Genomic DNA, 17,681 nt, shown 5'->3' with positions numbered 1-17,681 from the left:
AATCACACAGCCATCCGATCTGCTGAAACGGGCATGGACACGTGTAAGTTTTTTTCTGTTGGGAAGTGGAGAAAGGTTTCCTGACAGTAGATCTATGCTCAACACAATGCAGAAGGCAATAAATAAATAAACACTTTTTTTTTAAGCACATAGATAGAATCTGATACAACTTCGTGTGTTCATTTTTCAAGATGTTCCCAAAAAAAACTTAATGTTGGTTCCATGAAAGCCTGTGCTCAGAAGCAGCAACACTTTCATTCTGCAAACTGTATTCCCACATAATGTAGCTGGATTAAAGAACACATTTACTCCATCTGAAAGCCTGCCCCTATGTATGATTAGCAGACCTTCTGCATCCCTACTACATCATACACAAGCCTACTTTATGCAGCATGATCAGAAGGAAGCAAGACAAATACGAATTTCTTTGCCATTTCTAAACTGTAAATTCAGCTAACAAATTGATCAAAATATTATAAATGTTTGGATTACAGGGACAGAGACAGTTCAATATGTAAAACAATATACATTTATTTAGCACAAAATATTCATGTTCAAATAGAAGTGTACACTTTTTCCTAGTATTTATGTACTAACACAAAGGCATTTGGCAAAACCGCTGTTTTATCCTACAACTGTAGGCCTGATAGCAATTTATAAACTGTAAGGCAAATTAGGAACTCCTTCTCAAGTTAGTAATCCCTATACAGTTCCATTAACTCCAGCAGAACATATAGAAGAAAAGTGTTAGAAGACTAGGACATACGATGACAGTGTTTCCTATAATTACAGCCAACATAATAGCAGGGGTAGAGCTATATTCCCAGACAGAGAAAGAAAAGACAACTGACAGATTCACAGTAAGTTGCTGGAAGGGCTGACTGAGAAAAGTATCCAACCATTACATATGAGATTACACAACATTAATGCAATTCCCATTTCAGAGAAATGACCATATAATGCTCAGGATTTAGGACGTCTACAGACTCCAAAGCCTGCAGCTTCAATTCAGAGACAAATGCATGATACTTTCTGGTAAATAAGCGCAGATAGCTCACAATGGACAGCACAAAATACTACTTGAAATTTGATTCCAATAATGACATCGTTACAATCACTGGATACAGACGGCCACTCAAATTATGCTGGCAGACAGACTTTCCATAGCTTCTCCTTTGCTGAAGTTCCACTGTCTTAAGCATCCGACATCAAAGATGTGCTGGAACGAGTTCAGTCTTCCCTCGTGCAGTTATCACCTGGATTAGACTCCCTGAGTTTGGTCGATTCTTTCCTGTTATCCAGTCATAAAAGGTTCTATTTTTAAATAAACAGATAAAATAGGATGGGGAGGACAAAAATAAATAAAAATTCCATCAGACACATCGACAGGAAGTATAAAATAAAGGCCCAATTATTTTCCTTTTTTTTTTCTGCCCCCCTGTAGCAATTTCTACATTACATCAAACGCTGCCAACGTGATCATCACATTCAGAACTTCAGTCAGATGGGGATTTGGAGAAATCAGAAGCCCTATAGAGCACACACGGGATTTTCAGAACACCTCAAAGGAAAAGGCCAGGTGTTTAAAATATCAAAGGTTTGCCCAAGTTGAAAAAGTAAATACACTGAAAGAGAGAGGAAGGAGCTATATCAGTTGCCTTTATAGCATACATCATAAACACAGACTTATGGCTAAAATAGGATTGGTAAACCTTGGAGCTATTAAAAGTTACAGGTTAAATGATTGTTTTTCGTCCCCATATCTCTGTATTCTATTTCTATTCTCTCCTCATACATCCCTTACTTTTCAGCCTACGCAAGTACCCTTTCTTTTCAAGTTCTTCTTTCTTAACCCATTATTCTGCCAATAGGGTGTCTTAATTGTGAAGAGAAGTCTTAGCAGAAGCACAGAAAGTTTAAGATATCCAAAATATGCCAAGTAAGATGGGCTCATTCTGACAGCACACCAGAGCACTGCTTAACAAAATTAATAAAAAATATATTTTTCAGGTCTATCAACCTTTCTGTCATTGCAGACTTAGTAGCTACCACTCTGGAACATGCTGCCACCTGACAGAGTAGTTTCCAGGATACAGCAAACCTCAAAATGCAAACACGATATGAGAAACATCCTTCCTGAGATGGAAATGTTACCAATGTTTAACACCACTGGGATTATTCTCTCCAACACCAGTGAAACTGTCAGTTTTCAAAGCTAGATTTAAAGTTAAGAGAATTAGAAGCTAAAAAAAGCAGAACATTCAACCTAATTGTCCCACAAGGAAAATGATCTTTAGAAGTTAACAGTTAATTTGTGCATAGACAGATGTTAGGGCTTTTACAATACAGAACCTTTTTTTGAACATTTTTAAACTAAGTGAAATCAAGTGGTTGGACCCTTGTAAATAGCCACATTGAACAGCTGCACGGACTGCTTGCACCAAAAACTATTTTCCACTTTGACATGCAACTGAAAAAAAAAAAAAAAATCACATCATGAAGAAATCAAATGTCAACACTAAACTACTCTCTGAGCAATCAGCAGAAGGTGATAAGGTGAATGTTATTTCAGTGTCAGTTTTAAAAGCTTTTAAATTTGTAAGAGTAAAGACATTTTGTCGTCTACAGTGTGTGAAGGCAGATATATCTGTCCTCAAAAAGGCAAGACAACTGCGTCCGTGCTTTTCTGCTTTTATGTGACCAACCTCAGCAGAATCTTTGCTAGTCCCCATTTCCTCACAGAAGGCAGTACTTACATACCCTCTCTGAGAGCAAATAGACACAGTAAGTCTTTTAGTCTCAGCCTGTTGTCCAATAAGCTACAGCTGAAATTTCTGCATTTTGCAACATTATGCAGGACAAGCCTTTGTGGATAACAGAAGAAACAAACAAACAAACAAAAAAAAAAAAAAAACAAGAAAACCTCTGACTGAATTATGCTAAACAAAACTAGGAATTTTTCCAGCTTTAAGAAGTGGATTAACACACCAGAGATTGGGCAATAAAAAATATCAAAACAAATAAACAACGTCAAAGTTTACATGCTTATTTGCAGTTTACCTTTAAGCTAAACTACTGACTCCTGCATCTGCAATTTAATTTGTCTAGAGCCTTTTACTCTGGATTTCAACTGCTTAAGGCCATCTTATCATTGTAACTGATGTAGAGATGCTGAAGTTGATGGAGCTGGGCTAATTTTTTCCTTTTTAGAAGTTTGCACAGTAGGCCCAACGTCATCTGGAGATCTATAGAATCAGGGAAATTATGGGAAAAAAGGCCCAAATCCATGACAGCCATTTAGAAAGAGCAGGCAGGAAAATGAAACAGCAAAAGTGACAGTAAGAATTGCTTAGTTATCACACGCATACTCACTCAGCAATGAATTCTAAGGATGTCCAAGAGCTGAAATCAGCATCAGGCATTGATTTCCTGTTCGCTGGTGTATCCAAGGTAACTCTGTGATTAAAACAAGGTAAACCTTGATTTATTCATCATGTTTCTGATAAGAGCCACCTGCTTCTTTTCATTGCTGTAACATATGCTTGAATTTTATACCATGCAGTACAGATCTCCCTTGTTTTCTCTACACGTTAACAGCATATAACTATCAGTTTCAATGTACATCAAAGGCTAGAGCCTATAACCCCTTAGCTCCCTGCCTTGCTGATGACATCCAGCCCACCAGGCCTATCACTTAGCACACAGCTGCCTCCCAGCCTCTCTCATGCAGACAGTCTGTAGCACTAATATTCTTGCCCATGTGTGTCACACAGCACGTGCCCTACCACTATTGCCCTCAATCTCTGCACTTGCAGCTCGCTCAACTGAGTGCGTAGGACCAATACGTTTTGACTTTGATGATATTAAAGGCTGAAGTCTTCAGAACTGTCTTACTGCTATGCTGTTGACAATGCAGAATATAATTACTCCCAAGAACTCACTGAAGCATAGAGTTTTGCATGAGACCCGTGCAAATCCAGAATGGCCAAAAGTGCAGTGTTCTTGGTGTCTGCCTGTCTGCAAAGCTCTGTAGAACACTGCATTAGTGATCCTAGCACTCTCAGAGCTGTTGCTTTCTGACCTGAAGGAGTGTGTATAACAGTAAATGTACGAGGAAAACATGCAGCTAGATTTTGGGCAACATTCCAAATAGCCAATACAGAACTGTTTAGTCTTAAGTTTTGGCTCCAGGTATGGACCTGGCAAGATAAATAATTCTTGCAGCAATACCAATGGACTTTGATATGGTGAAGACCTACCGGTCCACTCATTTTTACTAACTTTTCTCAAAGCATCAAAAAGATAGCTATGACAGGCAAATACAAGCTAGATTTCTATTTCTTGCAGAACCTCAAAGTGACTAATTTTTACTGATCAATCCCAGGTGCTTCTGTTGAAAATTTTCATATCTTCATCCAAGCAAAAACTCGTCCAGTAATCCTTTCTTTGCTATAACCACACAACTAAGTCTAAAATTGCCTGAACAGTCCTTCTCATCTTCTGACTGTACTGAAAAAGTTACATGTTAATAGCTGGCTACTGTTAGAATGTTTAAAGCTGAATCAGATTTTAACCCTAACACCCACTACTATTTTGCACAGCAACAGAAAAAAAAGTTACTCACTGTTAGGACAACTTTTGCGCACTGCTACTTTCAGATGTTCAAGACACTTCTCAGTCTAAGCTATTGGAGTAGCGTGGACAGGACATCACAACCACACCAGTGGAACACTAGGTTACAGCAGTAATAAAACAATGCAGGCAGAGGTAACTATTCAAGCACTTACGGTAAAATAGCAACAGCAGCAGAGCCAGATGGCAAGCCGCTATTGGCACCAGCCAAGCTCTGACACAGCTGGTGCACTGCTCCTTTAGCCATGCCATAGCCAACCATCCCTAGCAACAAAAAAAAAAAAAACAGGGAAACTAAAGCACAGTTCTCAATATCATCAGTAGTATGACACAAACTCACATTATTTAATTAATGGTAAGTTTTAAATCACCATAGCCAGAACAGAATCAGATTTAAAACATAAAGAAATATAATTAAAGAAAAAATAACATTTGAATTTACAAAAAGAAAAGCAAACCCAAACAAAATCCTAATAGGCATCCAGGAACAATAAAAAAAGCTTTGAGCATTACAGAACTGACAAACACTGCTTTCAATATATTTAATTAACACTTCAGAACATACCCTGAAGGACCAACAGAGTTAACCTTACTAGTTAAGTTTTGTTGTTTTCTAAGTGTGAAGAGACTCAGTGACTTTAATCAAGCAATCACCTGTTAGTTTTGAGCACAAGATTGAAGTATTTACAGGTCTGGACCTGAGCAGATACAGCACACTTCTCTCCAGAACAGTAATTCATTGCAGCAGCATCCTAATTCTAACAGGCCCTCTGGAGAAAGCTACAAAAAACTAACAAGCAGAAAACCCAGACCTGGCAGAAAGCAACTAAACAACCTGCATGTAAATCCAGCTTCTTTGGGAGAAAAGGCGGCTGCGGGGTGACCTCATTGCAGCATTTCAATACCTAAAGGGAGTCTACAAACACAAGGGGAATCAACTCTTTACAAGGGTAGAGGTAGATAACTGCAGGACAAGGGGGAATGGTTTTAAGTTGAGGGAGGGGAGATTTAGGTTGGATGTCAGGGGGAAATTCTTTACAGAGAGAGTGGTGAGGTGCTGGAACAGGCTGCCCAGAGAGGCTGTGGATGCCCTGTCCCTGGAGGTGTTCAAGGCAGATTGGATGGGGCCCTGGGCAGCCTGGTCTAGTGTTAAATGGAGAGGTTGATGGCCCTGCATGTGGCAGGGGGGTTGGGGATTCATGATCCTTGAGGTCCCTTCCGACCCTGGCCATTCTGTGATTCTGTTGGAGCACTGCTGCTTTTTAGACAGCCAGTACTCAGCAGTGGAAGATGTATGGGAATGGGAGCATGCAGCGTACTGCTCAAGTACAAGAGCTGGACAATCAAGGTGCTCCAGATCTCATCTCTTTCATGGTACACGTCTGCCAAGCAGCCTAGACATGATTAAGCACATAGGAAAAAGATAAATGTATTCTGTCTACTCCAACTGGATGACTTTCCACATCTTTGTACAATACCTGAGGAAGCATTCTGCAATGAAGGTATAAAGATAATTTTGCATTACATAAATGTTTCTGCTATATTCAATTAGATATACTGTATAATATCCACATTTATTAGGAGGAATCACTCTTAGCAATAGCTACCTCATTTTATTTTACTGTAAAATCTATCATATTCCCCTCTTCTGTAAACCAAATACCAAGTCTTCTTAAACCTTTTCTATGTTTCTTAGCCATCACTGTTGAACTACTTACTGTAGCTATTGTATTATTTTCAGTTTTCTTCAATTTGCATTGAATGAGTCAACATTTTCACACAGAAAAAGAAAAATCACAGGAAGAGCAAACAAGAAAAAGAGGATTCCTTCCTTAGTGGCTGGAAACAACAAGCCAGCAAGTCATATTTGCAAAAGTTGAGTAACAATTCTTTCCCAATTCTTCCTGAAGTTAATAAGCTGCATGTGTTTGCCCAAAGCACTGCTGTTTTTATTTTTTATTATTATTATTTTTTTTTTAATCCAGACTCATTGAAAACTGTTAGTCGAAAACATGAAAGCAAATCACTGATTCTTCTGTTGTGGTCCCTACCTCCCAAAAAGAACCAAAAGACATTATGAAAGTTTGCCAAAGTTCACAAGATTTCATTTGTAGATGGTCAGTCAATAGTAGACAGTAAATTATGCATCTGCTTATACACATAAAATAAGCCTTTTATCTTCAGACCATACCAGATGCAGCTGTAAACTTAGAAAGTAAATCATTAACTAGAAAACACAGCTTATTTCTCCTGAACCACTTTAGATGTGGCTTTCAGGAATATTCATTAATTTTATAATGTGCTTTACAGCGTTAGTAGCCATGTCTCATCAAAGTATTGTTAAGTCACACAAGTAAATTGGGAAATGAAATAAAAGCATTTGTCTCAAAAAACTTTCCTTGCCTGTGGACTTGTGTGCCTTTTTCTTTTAAATTGTTCCCAGATTTCTTTCCCCATGCAGATGGGAGTGAGATTTAAAAAAAAAAAAAAAAAAAACTTAGAAAAGTTTGTTCTAAATAAGTTGGAGGGCGAAGCTAAAGGTCAACAAGCTTATCTGCGCCTGAAGCGAATGGACTGGAATCAGAACACAAACAGGACAAGCACATTTAATAGAATCAGCTGAGTCATCACTAGCAGAAAAACTGGGCAGCGAGGGACTTTACTTTTTAGAAAGCAAATAAGAGATTTAACTTCATTTAAGCACTACGCTTACAGCTTGCTGTGTACTTTTATTCTTCACTATTTTCCAAATTATTTTTTACTGTATTCTATATTAGCCAAGTTCATTTCACCAATGCATATCAACTACTAACTAAATACTGATTCTGTTTGTGCTCCAGCTTCAAGAAATTCAGTGTTGCCACCTGTAAAATTACCTTAAGTATTTCAGCAGCAATTTTCCATTTGTAATGGATGTTAAGAAACTGGCAAGTGAAACTACTCTTCATGAACAACACTGCTCAGATTAACACAGAGGTATCACTACTCATGTCTCAGCAGTACCATACACGACGGCATTTTACCTGGAGTTCCAGATAAAGCAGCTTGAGCTCCTGTCAAAGTCAAGAGACCTCCTTCTTTCAGATGTTTTGTGGCTAGGTGACTGGAAATAGTGGATGTCCAAACACTTTGTTTCCACATCAGATCACAGTTCTTGTACAAAGCTGATTAGAAACATAATTAGTTACAGTAACCATAAGAAAAAAGATCCCTAATTCTGGTTTCCTTCCTATCACACATAGTGCAACAGTACTACACAAAGTATTATAATGATATGCTTTCAATTATTTTTCACTTACACATTGAGTAAAATACCAATTTATATCTTTTACATCTCTGGGTGTCAAACCCCAGCTCTACAGCATGTATTCTAGGCAATTACCTGCTTTCTATCAAAAATAAAAAATACAATATATAAACATTGGATGGTTCCACTAGCTCCCCATTAATGCTTATACTCAGTTCAAAGACTTCCAAATTTTTCAGATTTTTGTAAGGGCTGCTTTCATCTATGTCAAGGATCTGAAAATTCACACACTAGTTCCTTCTCACTCTGTAGCAGCATGATCTCTCTTTCCATAACTTCCCTGCTGGCTGCATACAGTTACCTCCACTAGAATGCAGAAAGAAGACTCCAAGAGATAAAAGAGTTAAACAAAAATATTTCTTATCACCAGATTATGTCACAAATCAAGAACAACACATGTGAAAGTAATCTGTTGGTATAAATGTACTAATCTATTAATCTGTACTATACCAAGTGTGCAGCCTAGTGCCTCTATATACCAGAGAGCAAATTCTACTACAGCAGCCCATTAGGACCAGGGAGAACACCCGTAACTTCACAAGAAAGCAAAATTTAAGCACTCGTCATTGTTTTTTCTCCTTTCCATACAGGTATTGCAAAAATGACTAGCCACCATTCAGGAAGAATCCTTTTCAGAACACAGCACAGAACAAGCATGAGCAACTCAGTGAGATAAGCTGACCACTTGATTCCAAGATACCCTGCTATACCACCAGAAGAATTACTATAAATCAGGGTTATGACCAACCACCCTATTTCCAATACTGTCCATATTTATTACAATCCAATATGATGTAATTGTGGAAATGCATTCACTTTGATTAAACTGTGCATGCCTTCTCAGATTCTCTTCATAGGTGAAAATTTTGCCTATAATGTCTGAGCTGAGAAACGGGAGGAAAATATATTTTAACAGATTTACTCCATACAGAAAGCAAGGCGCTTTTCCTACTGTTACTATTGTTCTCTATACTTGTAGGAAAAGTACAAAATTACCCTCTGAATATTACATGTTTGAAAGCTTTGTAAATCTATGGACTTTTTTTGTCCTCTAGAGTAGTCTTGAGTTGTTATCAGCTCTGGATTATACAGTAACAGCTCAGAGAGCTGCAGCATGCAACTGCAGCTTTATCAGTAACGTAGTGAAGTGGGCAACAACACTGATGTTCTGCTCAGCCGCTGTCTTATGGAAGCTGCCTGCCTTGTCAAAAGTTAGTTCACAGATAATAATACTGCACTCCTTTATATGGTGCATCAAGATTTACCAGTAGAAAATGGTGCATTAAAAAACTCTTCTGAGAACAGTGAAAATGTAACAGGCCCCAGTAATTCAGAAATGAGCTAAGATGCATTGTGATTGAGCTCTTCTGTACTGTTAGGCTAACATCCTCCTTCCAGACTCTGGAAGAAAGATGATCTCAAAGACTTTTATAACAATGATTTTTAACAATTCCTCTGAGATTTCATTCCTATATAAACTGACATGCACAGGCTTACATTTAGCTTTGGCACTGCCTCCAGCCCATCCTCCTGCTACACATAAGATCGCATCCACCTTTTCTTCACCGAGCAGCTTTCCAATCTCTGCTGTCACCTTCAAAACACAGAATAAAAACATTCTGAAGCCACTGGACTGTTAAGATAAAGGAGTAAATACCAATGTAAAGAAGTAAATATCAAGATTGCTTTAAAGTTACTCAACTATGTAACTAGAGGAGAAAAATACAACACAAAGCGATTTAAACAACTGCAGAAAATTAAAAGGATCCATTATCTCAGAATAACCACATAACTAAAGATGACAGATCATACAGTGTGTGATGTCACTGGAAGTAACTGATTTGAGCAGGATCAAGAGATCCAACCCTTACCTACATCATAAACCATCTTTTTTAATTATTATTAACCATTTCTTTTTGAAGGTACCTCTCTGCATACTGTCCCGTTTAAACACACGGGACAAAAAGCTCCAGATCTGCACAGAGCCGCTTCCACAACAATTCTGATGACAGCGCAAGGAACAACTGAATATTTGCCTTCTCACTGCTCCTGCCTTAACCACACGAACCGTGCATCGCACCACTGCACCCGAGACTTATGGATACACAGCACCTTTTCCTCCACGACCGGTAATGCGATTGGTTATAATTCCTGCGCCGCGAGGAAATGGGACCCCATTGCAGCCCGCAACCGCGGCACCGTCCCCGCGCTCCCACCTGCTCGGCCTGCTCGGTAAAGGACTCTGCGGCTCTCACCACCACGCTGGCGCTGGCCTCCTCGTTCTCGGCCAGGTCGATGCTGGCGACCCACTGCGCGGCAAGAGAGCAGTTAGCGCCGGTCCCGGGGCACGCAGCTCCCACAGCCCAGCCGCCGCCGCCGCCTCCCCGCACCCCGTCCCGCTCCCGCCCGGCGCGCACCCAGTTCCTGGACTTGAAGTACTGCACGCACTGGGACCCCAGGGCCCCTCTACCGCCGTACACCAGCACCCTGCCAGCCACAGCCATGCTCGCCGACAGCACAGCACAGCAATGCACAGCACAGCACGGCCCTGCCCGCCGCCGCCTGCGCATGCGGAGCGGAGCCAGGTCCTGTCATGGGAGAGCTCCGCCCGCCCCCGAGGGCTCGGGGGGGGGGGGACCTGCGTCTGCACGTCCCAGCGGCCGGTTGTGTTACTGCCCTCGGGGACGTGGGGAGGGTTAATTAATTAATTAATTAATCAATCACAGAATGGCTAGGGTTGGAAGGGACCTCAAGGATCATGAAGCTCCAACCCCCCTGTCACATGCAAGGCCACCAACCTCCCCATTTAATACTAGACCAGGCTGCTCAGGGCCCCATCCAATCTGCCTTGAACACCTCCAGGGACGGGGCATCCACAGCCTCTCTGGGTAGCCTGTTCCAGCACCTCACCACTCTCTCTGTAAAGAATTTCCCCCTGACATCCAACCTAAATCTCCCCTCCCTCATCTTAAAACCATTCCCCTTGTCCTGCAGTTATCTACCCTTGTAAAGAGTTGATTCCCCTTGTGTTTGTAGACTCCCTTTAGGTATTGAAATGCTGCAATGAGGTCACCCCACAGCCTTCTTTTCTCCAGGCTGAACAAGCCCAGCTCCCTCAGCCTGTCTTCACAGGGGAGGTGCTCCAGTCCCCTGACCATCTTTGTGGCTCTCCTCTGGACCCTCTCCAACAGCTCTCTGTCTTTTTTGTACTGGGGGCTCCACACTGGGACGCAGTATTCCAGATGGGGCCTCACAAGAGCAGTGTAGAGAGGGACAATCACCTCCCTGTCCCTGCTTGCCACCCCTCTTTTGATGGAGCCCAGGATACCATTTGCCTTCCGAGCCACAAGGGCACATTGCTGGCTCATGCTAAGTTTTTCATCTATCAAAAAAACTTATTAATCGATCAGTGGATCTACAGGCCTTGAGTAGCAGTAACTGTAGAAGCCGGCCCAGCCGTGGCTGTGTGCAGGTGGAGCAGGCACAATCACAGAATCATTACGGCTGGAAAAGACCTGTAAGATCACTTAGCCCAACCATCAGCCTGTTAGCACCATGCCTGCTGACCAGGTCCCTCAGTGCCACACCGCCACGTTTCTCGAACACCTCCAGGGTCAGAGACCCCCCCACTCCCTGGGCAGCCTGTGCCAATGCATCACCACCCTTCTTGAGGACATTTTTTTTTTTTTTTTAAATTTCCAACCCAAATCTCCCCTGGCACAACTTAAGGCCATTCCCTCTCATCCTACCGCTGTTACTTGAGAGAAGAGGCCTACCCCCACCAGTCCACAACCTCCTTACAGGGAGGTGTAGGGCAATAAGGTCTCCTCTGAGCCTCCCCTTCTCCAGGCGGAACAATCCCAGCTCCCTCAGTGCTCCCCATAAGACCTGTGCTCTGCCACGTTAGCAGTCCCGTGAGCTCTGGAAGCAGTGACATTTAGGCTGGCACAGAGTAAGCACCAGGAGGAGCACGCAGCAGAAATGTTAGCAAAATTCTGCAGTCGATTTCCATGCTTGTAATGCTTTGTAGCTAATTATGCTTTTAATAATCTTAAATAAATACAATTCTAGTCCTCAATTTCTTCCCATGTGGTTATGGTATAGATCTCAATGTCATTTGAGCAAGACAATTAAACCTCTGGTGAAACATTAGCTTTGCTAATGATATAGGATTACTTTCCGCAGAAAGAAGCACCACGGCGCTGCACGGTAATGAAGCTGATGTTTGCAACCATCTCAGGATGTTGTCGTAGCAAGATGTATTTTTGGACTTGACTTTTAACCGTACAGTTTAATTTCTGGAGCTTCAAAATATAATGAAATGTATTTCAAAATACCTGCTGTTCAGTTGTGGATTTTGGAGCATCAGGAAAAATTGGGAATGTGCTTAATTGCTGCAGAGAGGCCTTGGAGATGACTCCCTGACACCACTAGGATGCCTGGCTGTTTTAAAAAGACTTTATTTGCCTTGGCTTCTGCAATAAGTTTTGCATCTTTTATCTTGATTGTTGTTGCAATGGGGACCCCGAAGTGGATGACCGGGAAGATCCTGTGCAAAACAGGAGCTGAATTAGTCAATGCCACAGATCCAGAGCTGGTCAAGTTCATTGGAGAAATTTATTATGGACTCTTTCGAGGCGGCAAAATACGCCAGTGTGGGCTGGGTGGGCGTCGCTCCAAATTCTCAGGTAAGTGCAGTTGCAGTTGAATCCCAAACTTGAATGTCTATAGTTCAACTCTAAAGGCACTCCGTTTTGTTTGCAGAACTTGTAGCATGCAATTCATTATTATTAAACTGGCTTTCTTGTGGTCTGTATGGTTTGGGATTTGGGTGGGAATGTAAACCCTCTATCATTTCACGCTAGGTTTTTTTCCTCTGGTTATGTTCCATAATCCTGGAATCAAGAAACAAAACCCCTAGGGCTCGACTGAGGGTTTCCCTTTAGTCTTGAAAAGTGAGTGAAAATTATTGCTTATATCCCAGGCTGAGCTATAGAAGGAAGTACATTCAGGGTGACCCTGTAAGTCACACTATCCCCTTAACCGAAACTTTCCTCTGATGAGTTTTGCTCTTTAGTATTTCTGTGCCTCTAATGTTGCCTTCTTTGTTGAGCTCCTCGCTTTCTTCATGTGCTTGTGGTATTTTTTTCCTTTTAAGAAGTGGAGATGTATATAGCTGTCCACATTAATACATTTCTCCATCTGTCCCAATGCAGACGTTTTCCATTGCAGATCCTCCTAACTTTGTTAACGTGCTGAAGAAGTTTGTAACTTCTTTTCTGGTAACTCTGAAGACAAAAAAATCATTGCTGAATGTGGACTAGTCACATTTCAGTAACCAAAGTGGCTGGCAAGTAGGAAAGCAAAGTTGTTCTTGCTCTGCTTAGCTGCTGTTTCTTTGCAAGATATACAGAAATACAGTCCCATTTCTGTCACCCTATCTGCAGCAGTGACACAAAATGATAAAAAAAGGTAGCCAATACCCTTTTCAATCTTTCTACAATTTTCTGGACTCATTAGTATACTTCCTGATTAATTACAGTGTAAGCTGAGAGGAAGGCCTAGCATTCCACCATCACTATGGAGTGTATTGATACATATCTGTAGGATGTGATCCTATCCTTCTCGGACAAACAAAGCTCTCACTTATGCTAATAAGAATTTTCCCAGTTAGAACTATAAAATTTGGTCATTAACTGCAGTGGACACAGCTGTGTGGTTAGGAAAACAAGTGTGCAAGAGATTTTCCCTTTTAAATACATTAATAGCTCTATAAAGGTTGAAAACTTAGCAGCGCTGGCATCAAAGTCATGGTAGTACTACAGAGCTGTTAGACTCACCTCCTCCTGGGGGTGTTCCATTCGTACTGCGTCATCTATATGAGACCCATGTGGTTTTTCTGGAAGTCCTAAGGCACATAAATTGGTGTGAGATGCTTATGTTTTGACATCTGAATCGAGCCCTGGGAACGAGCTGGGGAAGCAGACATTTGTCTGTGTGCATGGCAGACACAGCTGGAAAGTGTCAGCAGCCCTCACGCCAATGTTCTTCCTGTAGATTCTTTCTTCTTTATTAAACCAGGCTTACTGCTCATGGATTTGGAAGAGAAGCAAAAGAATCCTTCCAACTACCCTGATGCTGGTTTATAATAAAGCTAAATACTTTGCTTTTTTACTGCCAGTTTTTTTCCTGTGAGAAAGTAAGCCAGTTTCTGGCTTCTTATTTCACAGAATCACAGAATTATATTGTGAAACCAAGAAGGGAATTTGAAAAGTGAAACCTGTGAGATTAGGAAATATGAATTCAGAGTAGATCTCACCGGAGCCAGTAGGAAGAGAGAGAAAGAAGAATCACATGAAAAAATAAATCAGACAGGAGCAACACCTTTTCAGGCAGCAAAGAACCAGATAAGGGAACGGGACTTCTGGTCTTCTAAGGGATGAAATTAAAAGCATAGGACGGAAATGGGAGACTGGAAAAGAGGAGTTTGGAGCAGAAAACAAAGATGATTAAGACATTAACAAAACAAGATAAATAAAACAGTACTTAACCCTGAATCCTTACTCACAGGTCCTCTGTGAAGGATTTTTCCCGTGGCAGCATATATCCTGTTTGTCTGAACAGTGAGAAATAAAGCAAAATGAACTAAGGTTAGGGTAACCAGCTGATTGCTTCTTTAAAAATAGCCTTGTTTAGGTATAATTTGAGTTTAGGTATAATAATTGTTGTATGAGCGTAATGTGCTGTTTTTATTGTTGTCAAGAAAAATTACACGCTGAATAGATTATTTTTTTCTCGCCAGTTTTCCCACATATGGTGAAGAAACTGAATACAGGCCTACATGTGATGATAATAATGTTCCTTTGTGTGGCCATTTCCTTTTCTCTGGTCAGTTTTGGATTCTGCATTCTGAACGCAATAAAAGTTCCTTACCGTGCTATTAAGGGTCCGGCAGGAATATGCCTTTGGAATTTCCTTGCAGGTAAAATAATTTACCAGTATTTTTTACCAGGTCACATTTGTAAAAAAAAAAAAAAATGTTAACAGCAAAACTTCTCTTGCCTTACTAAATATCTCCTTGGCTTGAATATTTGTGAATAAAATGAAGTTTCAGTTCATCTCATCTACCAAAACAGATGCGTCAGATGGCATTTCAGCTTACTGTACCTAGTCAACTTATTACAGGAGCTGCAAAATGTTGGTCTTTACAATCACTGATAAAGGGACTTTGTTGCAAACACTGGTATAGTGCTTGGCCATACAATAAGGGCTAAGCATTTTGAAGATGTTTAACCATGCCCAAGTCTACCTCATTTTGCTCACTTTTGTATTTAATAAGTCTTTCTGAAGCACAACCACAATGTTTTGACAGCAATGGTGAATGCTTCTTTTGTTCTGTTGCAGGTGGATTCATAGCTCTTGCAGTCACTGGCTTTATGGCTGCTGTAAAACTTCACCGTCTCACAGAAAGAATTGCCAATTTTCGGGAAAATGTCTTTCAATTTGTTATCTTAGAAGAACAGTTTGAAGATTGTTTTTGGATTTGTGTGGCAAGCGCCACAGCACATGCAGTGAATTTGCTGCTAATACCCATTAGTTGTATTAATTTCCCTAAAATTAAGACTAAAACTGAAGAGGCAAATGTTACAGCTGAAGATATCATGTACTAATAAATCTACATAAGATTTCTTTGGTCAGAGAACTGTCATGTCAGAAATGGCTTCTTGGCTTTTCTGCTTCTGGCTTGGATGGAGAGCTTTGGCTTAGACATGAGTAAAGATGCCAAGTGTGCAATTCTGCAGTATTTTTTAAGGTCAGTCTACAGCACCAGCAATTAGCACACATGGGAAAGTAGGATTAACAAATGCTACAAACATTTTCAAAAATGAGCTGTTTGTGCAATATATGCCGCTGACAGTTTTGATAAAACTTACATTTTAAATACTTTAGAAAAATAAGGTGAAGAATAATTTCACCTAAACCAAATGTATTTTTTGTTTAGAAAGAAAATACGTTCAGCATAAACCTTTGAAAACATGGAGTATTACAGAACAAAAAGACTGGATGTTTGCTAATTACCTTCTGAGAATTATCTGGACATGTTTAAGAGAGCCATCAAGGACATATTTGATGATGGTAAACTGATTTGAAGAAGGAGACCTCACTATCTGTGGGGCTAAACTTAGGGGGAAGCACAGGCTGAGAGTGTGTGACAGTGTTTAAAAACAGAAATTATCAAACTCCACAAAGTAAAGAAGTGAGAAGAGTAAAGTTTATGGGATGCTGGTAGGCTATGAATAAATGACCAGCTGCATTATGAAGGTTTCATTGCAAGTTCTGGAAGTAAAGTAAATAGAATCTTTTTTTTTAAGTAACAGTGCTTTTAGATAATCTGAAAAGTGTAATGTTAGTGATCTTCAACCTGCTTCTGTCTGAAATCAAGCAAAATAAATATATGATGAAAGAGGACAAAAATGAATAAAAGTGGTTACATGGATGGAAGGTACCAGGAAGTACCCTAGTTCTGACAAGCATATAAGCAGTTCTTGCACTACAAATAATTAATATTTCGCTGAAAAGAATGTAACAGTAAACGTGTCCTTTTTTCCCCCTTTAATTACTGTAGTGAACATATACTACCTTTTTAGCAATAGGAACTACAGATAACTTATGAATTTCTTTGAATGAATGAAAGAAGATATTATCTAAGTTAATGTCAATGAATTATTTTGTAGTCAGTTACACTTTGTCAGACCAGCAGGTTGTGTGACTCCACTCTTGTGACAAGTTCTTTGTAAAAAATAGTAGCATTTGTAGGATTCAAAGTGTTTTTAAAGCAGCTCAAGATATTAAAAAAAAAAAAAAAATTTTTTTCATTTGAAAACAACTCTTCACAAAAATAGTATTGTAAGGGTCATTTTCAGTAGTGCCTAACACTGTGTTTTATGTGCCCAAATAACTAGTTTTATCACCGAATTGTGCAGAACCCTCAGTAAAACAAGTTACCAGAATAAGCTGATATTTAACATTTTTGCTGACTAAGCTGCTTAAGTAGATATTTAAATGAGGATAACTCAGCTTAAGTCAATGAGTTTAACATCTCTGACCCTGATACTTATTTTCCTCCCTCTTTTTACTATGTTTATGTCTGAAGACCAATGAAAAAAGCTGTCTTATGAAGAAAATTCTACTTTCAGTTGATATTTTTATAAAATACGTTTTGCTACTGTACACAGCAGACTCAAGCCACTAAATGCTGCAGCAGTTTATGTGCATGCTCTGTGTGAGGTAAGAAATTAAAACAATTCAATTCATCTTCAGCACATACTCAGCATGACCAGCAGGCATTTGGAAAGGCAGTATCACAGCTTCAAAGGAAATGTCATATGCCAAAGTCAATCTATAGTTGTACTAAGCAGTCTCTCTGTTACTGTGTGCTATACCACCTCTGGTTTTGGCCCTACAAGGTCAGCAGGATTATGAGTGGAGAATTTTGTGCACCTGCTGTTGCAACAGATATTTATAATCTCTTTTCTTCAGTGCAGTGTTAGCCATTCTTTTTTTTAGGAGCACAATAAATAAATAAATAAGAGGCAGATTCAAAGTTTTGGTAAGTCTGCAGCACTTCTATAATTTTAGCATAAAGAGGACTCGATAAGGTAGAAAAAAAAAAATGATTCCTAATTTATATCACATACTTCAGTATTCTAATTCCAGTGGTGTTTTCATCCAGCTCTACAGT

General features: G+C 40.0%; 2 protein-coding genes across 4 annotated transcripts in view; one reads left to right on the top strand and one right to left on the bottom strand.

Moving 5' to 3' along the window:
- Nucleotides 1-510: 510 nt before the first annotated feature.
- QDPR (quinoid dihydropteridine reductase) overlaps nucleotides 511-17,681 on the bottom strand; it is a 19,675-nt gene continuing 2,504 nt past the window's right edge. The window contains exons 2-9 of one of the 3 annotated variants that reach the window (XM_085223420.1): nucleotides 14,491-14,555; nucleotides 13,780-13,847; nucleotides 10,156-10,248; nucleotides 9,437-9,533; nucleotides 7,656-7,796; nucleotides 4,788-4,896; nucleotides 3,373-3,456; nucleotides 511-1,314 (exon numbers count right to left, since the gene is read on the bottom strand). In XM_085223420.1, the coding sequence (XP_085079546.1) occupies nucleotides 1,209-1,314; nucleotides 3,373-3,456; nucleotides 4,788-4,896; nucleotides 7,656-7,796; nucleotides 9,437-9,533; nucleotides 10,156-10,248; nucleotides 13,780-13,800 (651 nt within the window). In that variant the 5' untranslated portion in view covers nucleotides 13,801-13,847; nucleotides 14,491-14,555 and the 3' untranslated portion in view covers nucleotides 511-1,208. Of the gene's footprint in view, nucleotides 1,315-3,372; nucleotides 3,457-4,787; nucleotides 4,897-7,655; nucleotides 7,797-9,436; nucleotides 9,534-10,155; nucleotides 10,249-10,356; nucleotides 10,532-13,779; nucleotides 13,848-14,490; nucleotides 14,556-17,681 lie in introns of those variants that run through there. The other 2 variants (XM_085223421.1, XM_085223419.1) reach the window with 2 other exon arrangements.
- On the top strand, nucleotides 12,235-15,617 carry CLRN2 (clarin 2). Its single transcript, XM_003205914.5, has 3 exons — nucleotides 12,235-12,627; nucleotides 14,742-14,921; nucleotides 15,344-15,617. The coding sequence occupies exons 1-3, from the start codon at nucleotides 12,375-12,377 to the stop codon at nucleotides 15,607-15,609; spliced, it is 699 nt and encodes a 232-aa protein (XP_003205962.1). The 5' UTR covers nucleotides 12,235-12,374; the 3' UTR covers nucleotides 15,610-15,617.

Source organism: Meleagris gallopavo, chromosome 4 (genome assembly GCF_905368555.1).
Source record: "Meleagris gallopavo chromosome 4, MGAL_WU_HG_1.1, whole genome shotgun sequence".
In the NCBI taxonomy this organism is placed as follows: domain Eukaryota; kingdom Metazoa; phylum Chordata; class Aves; order Galliformes; family Phasianidae; genus Meleagris; species Meleagris gallopavo.
The sequence above is the reverse complement of the archived record's forward strand: the minus strand, read 5'-3'. Positions and strand labels throughout refer to the sequence as shown.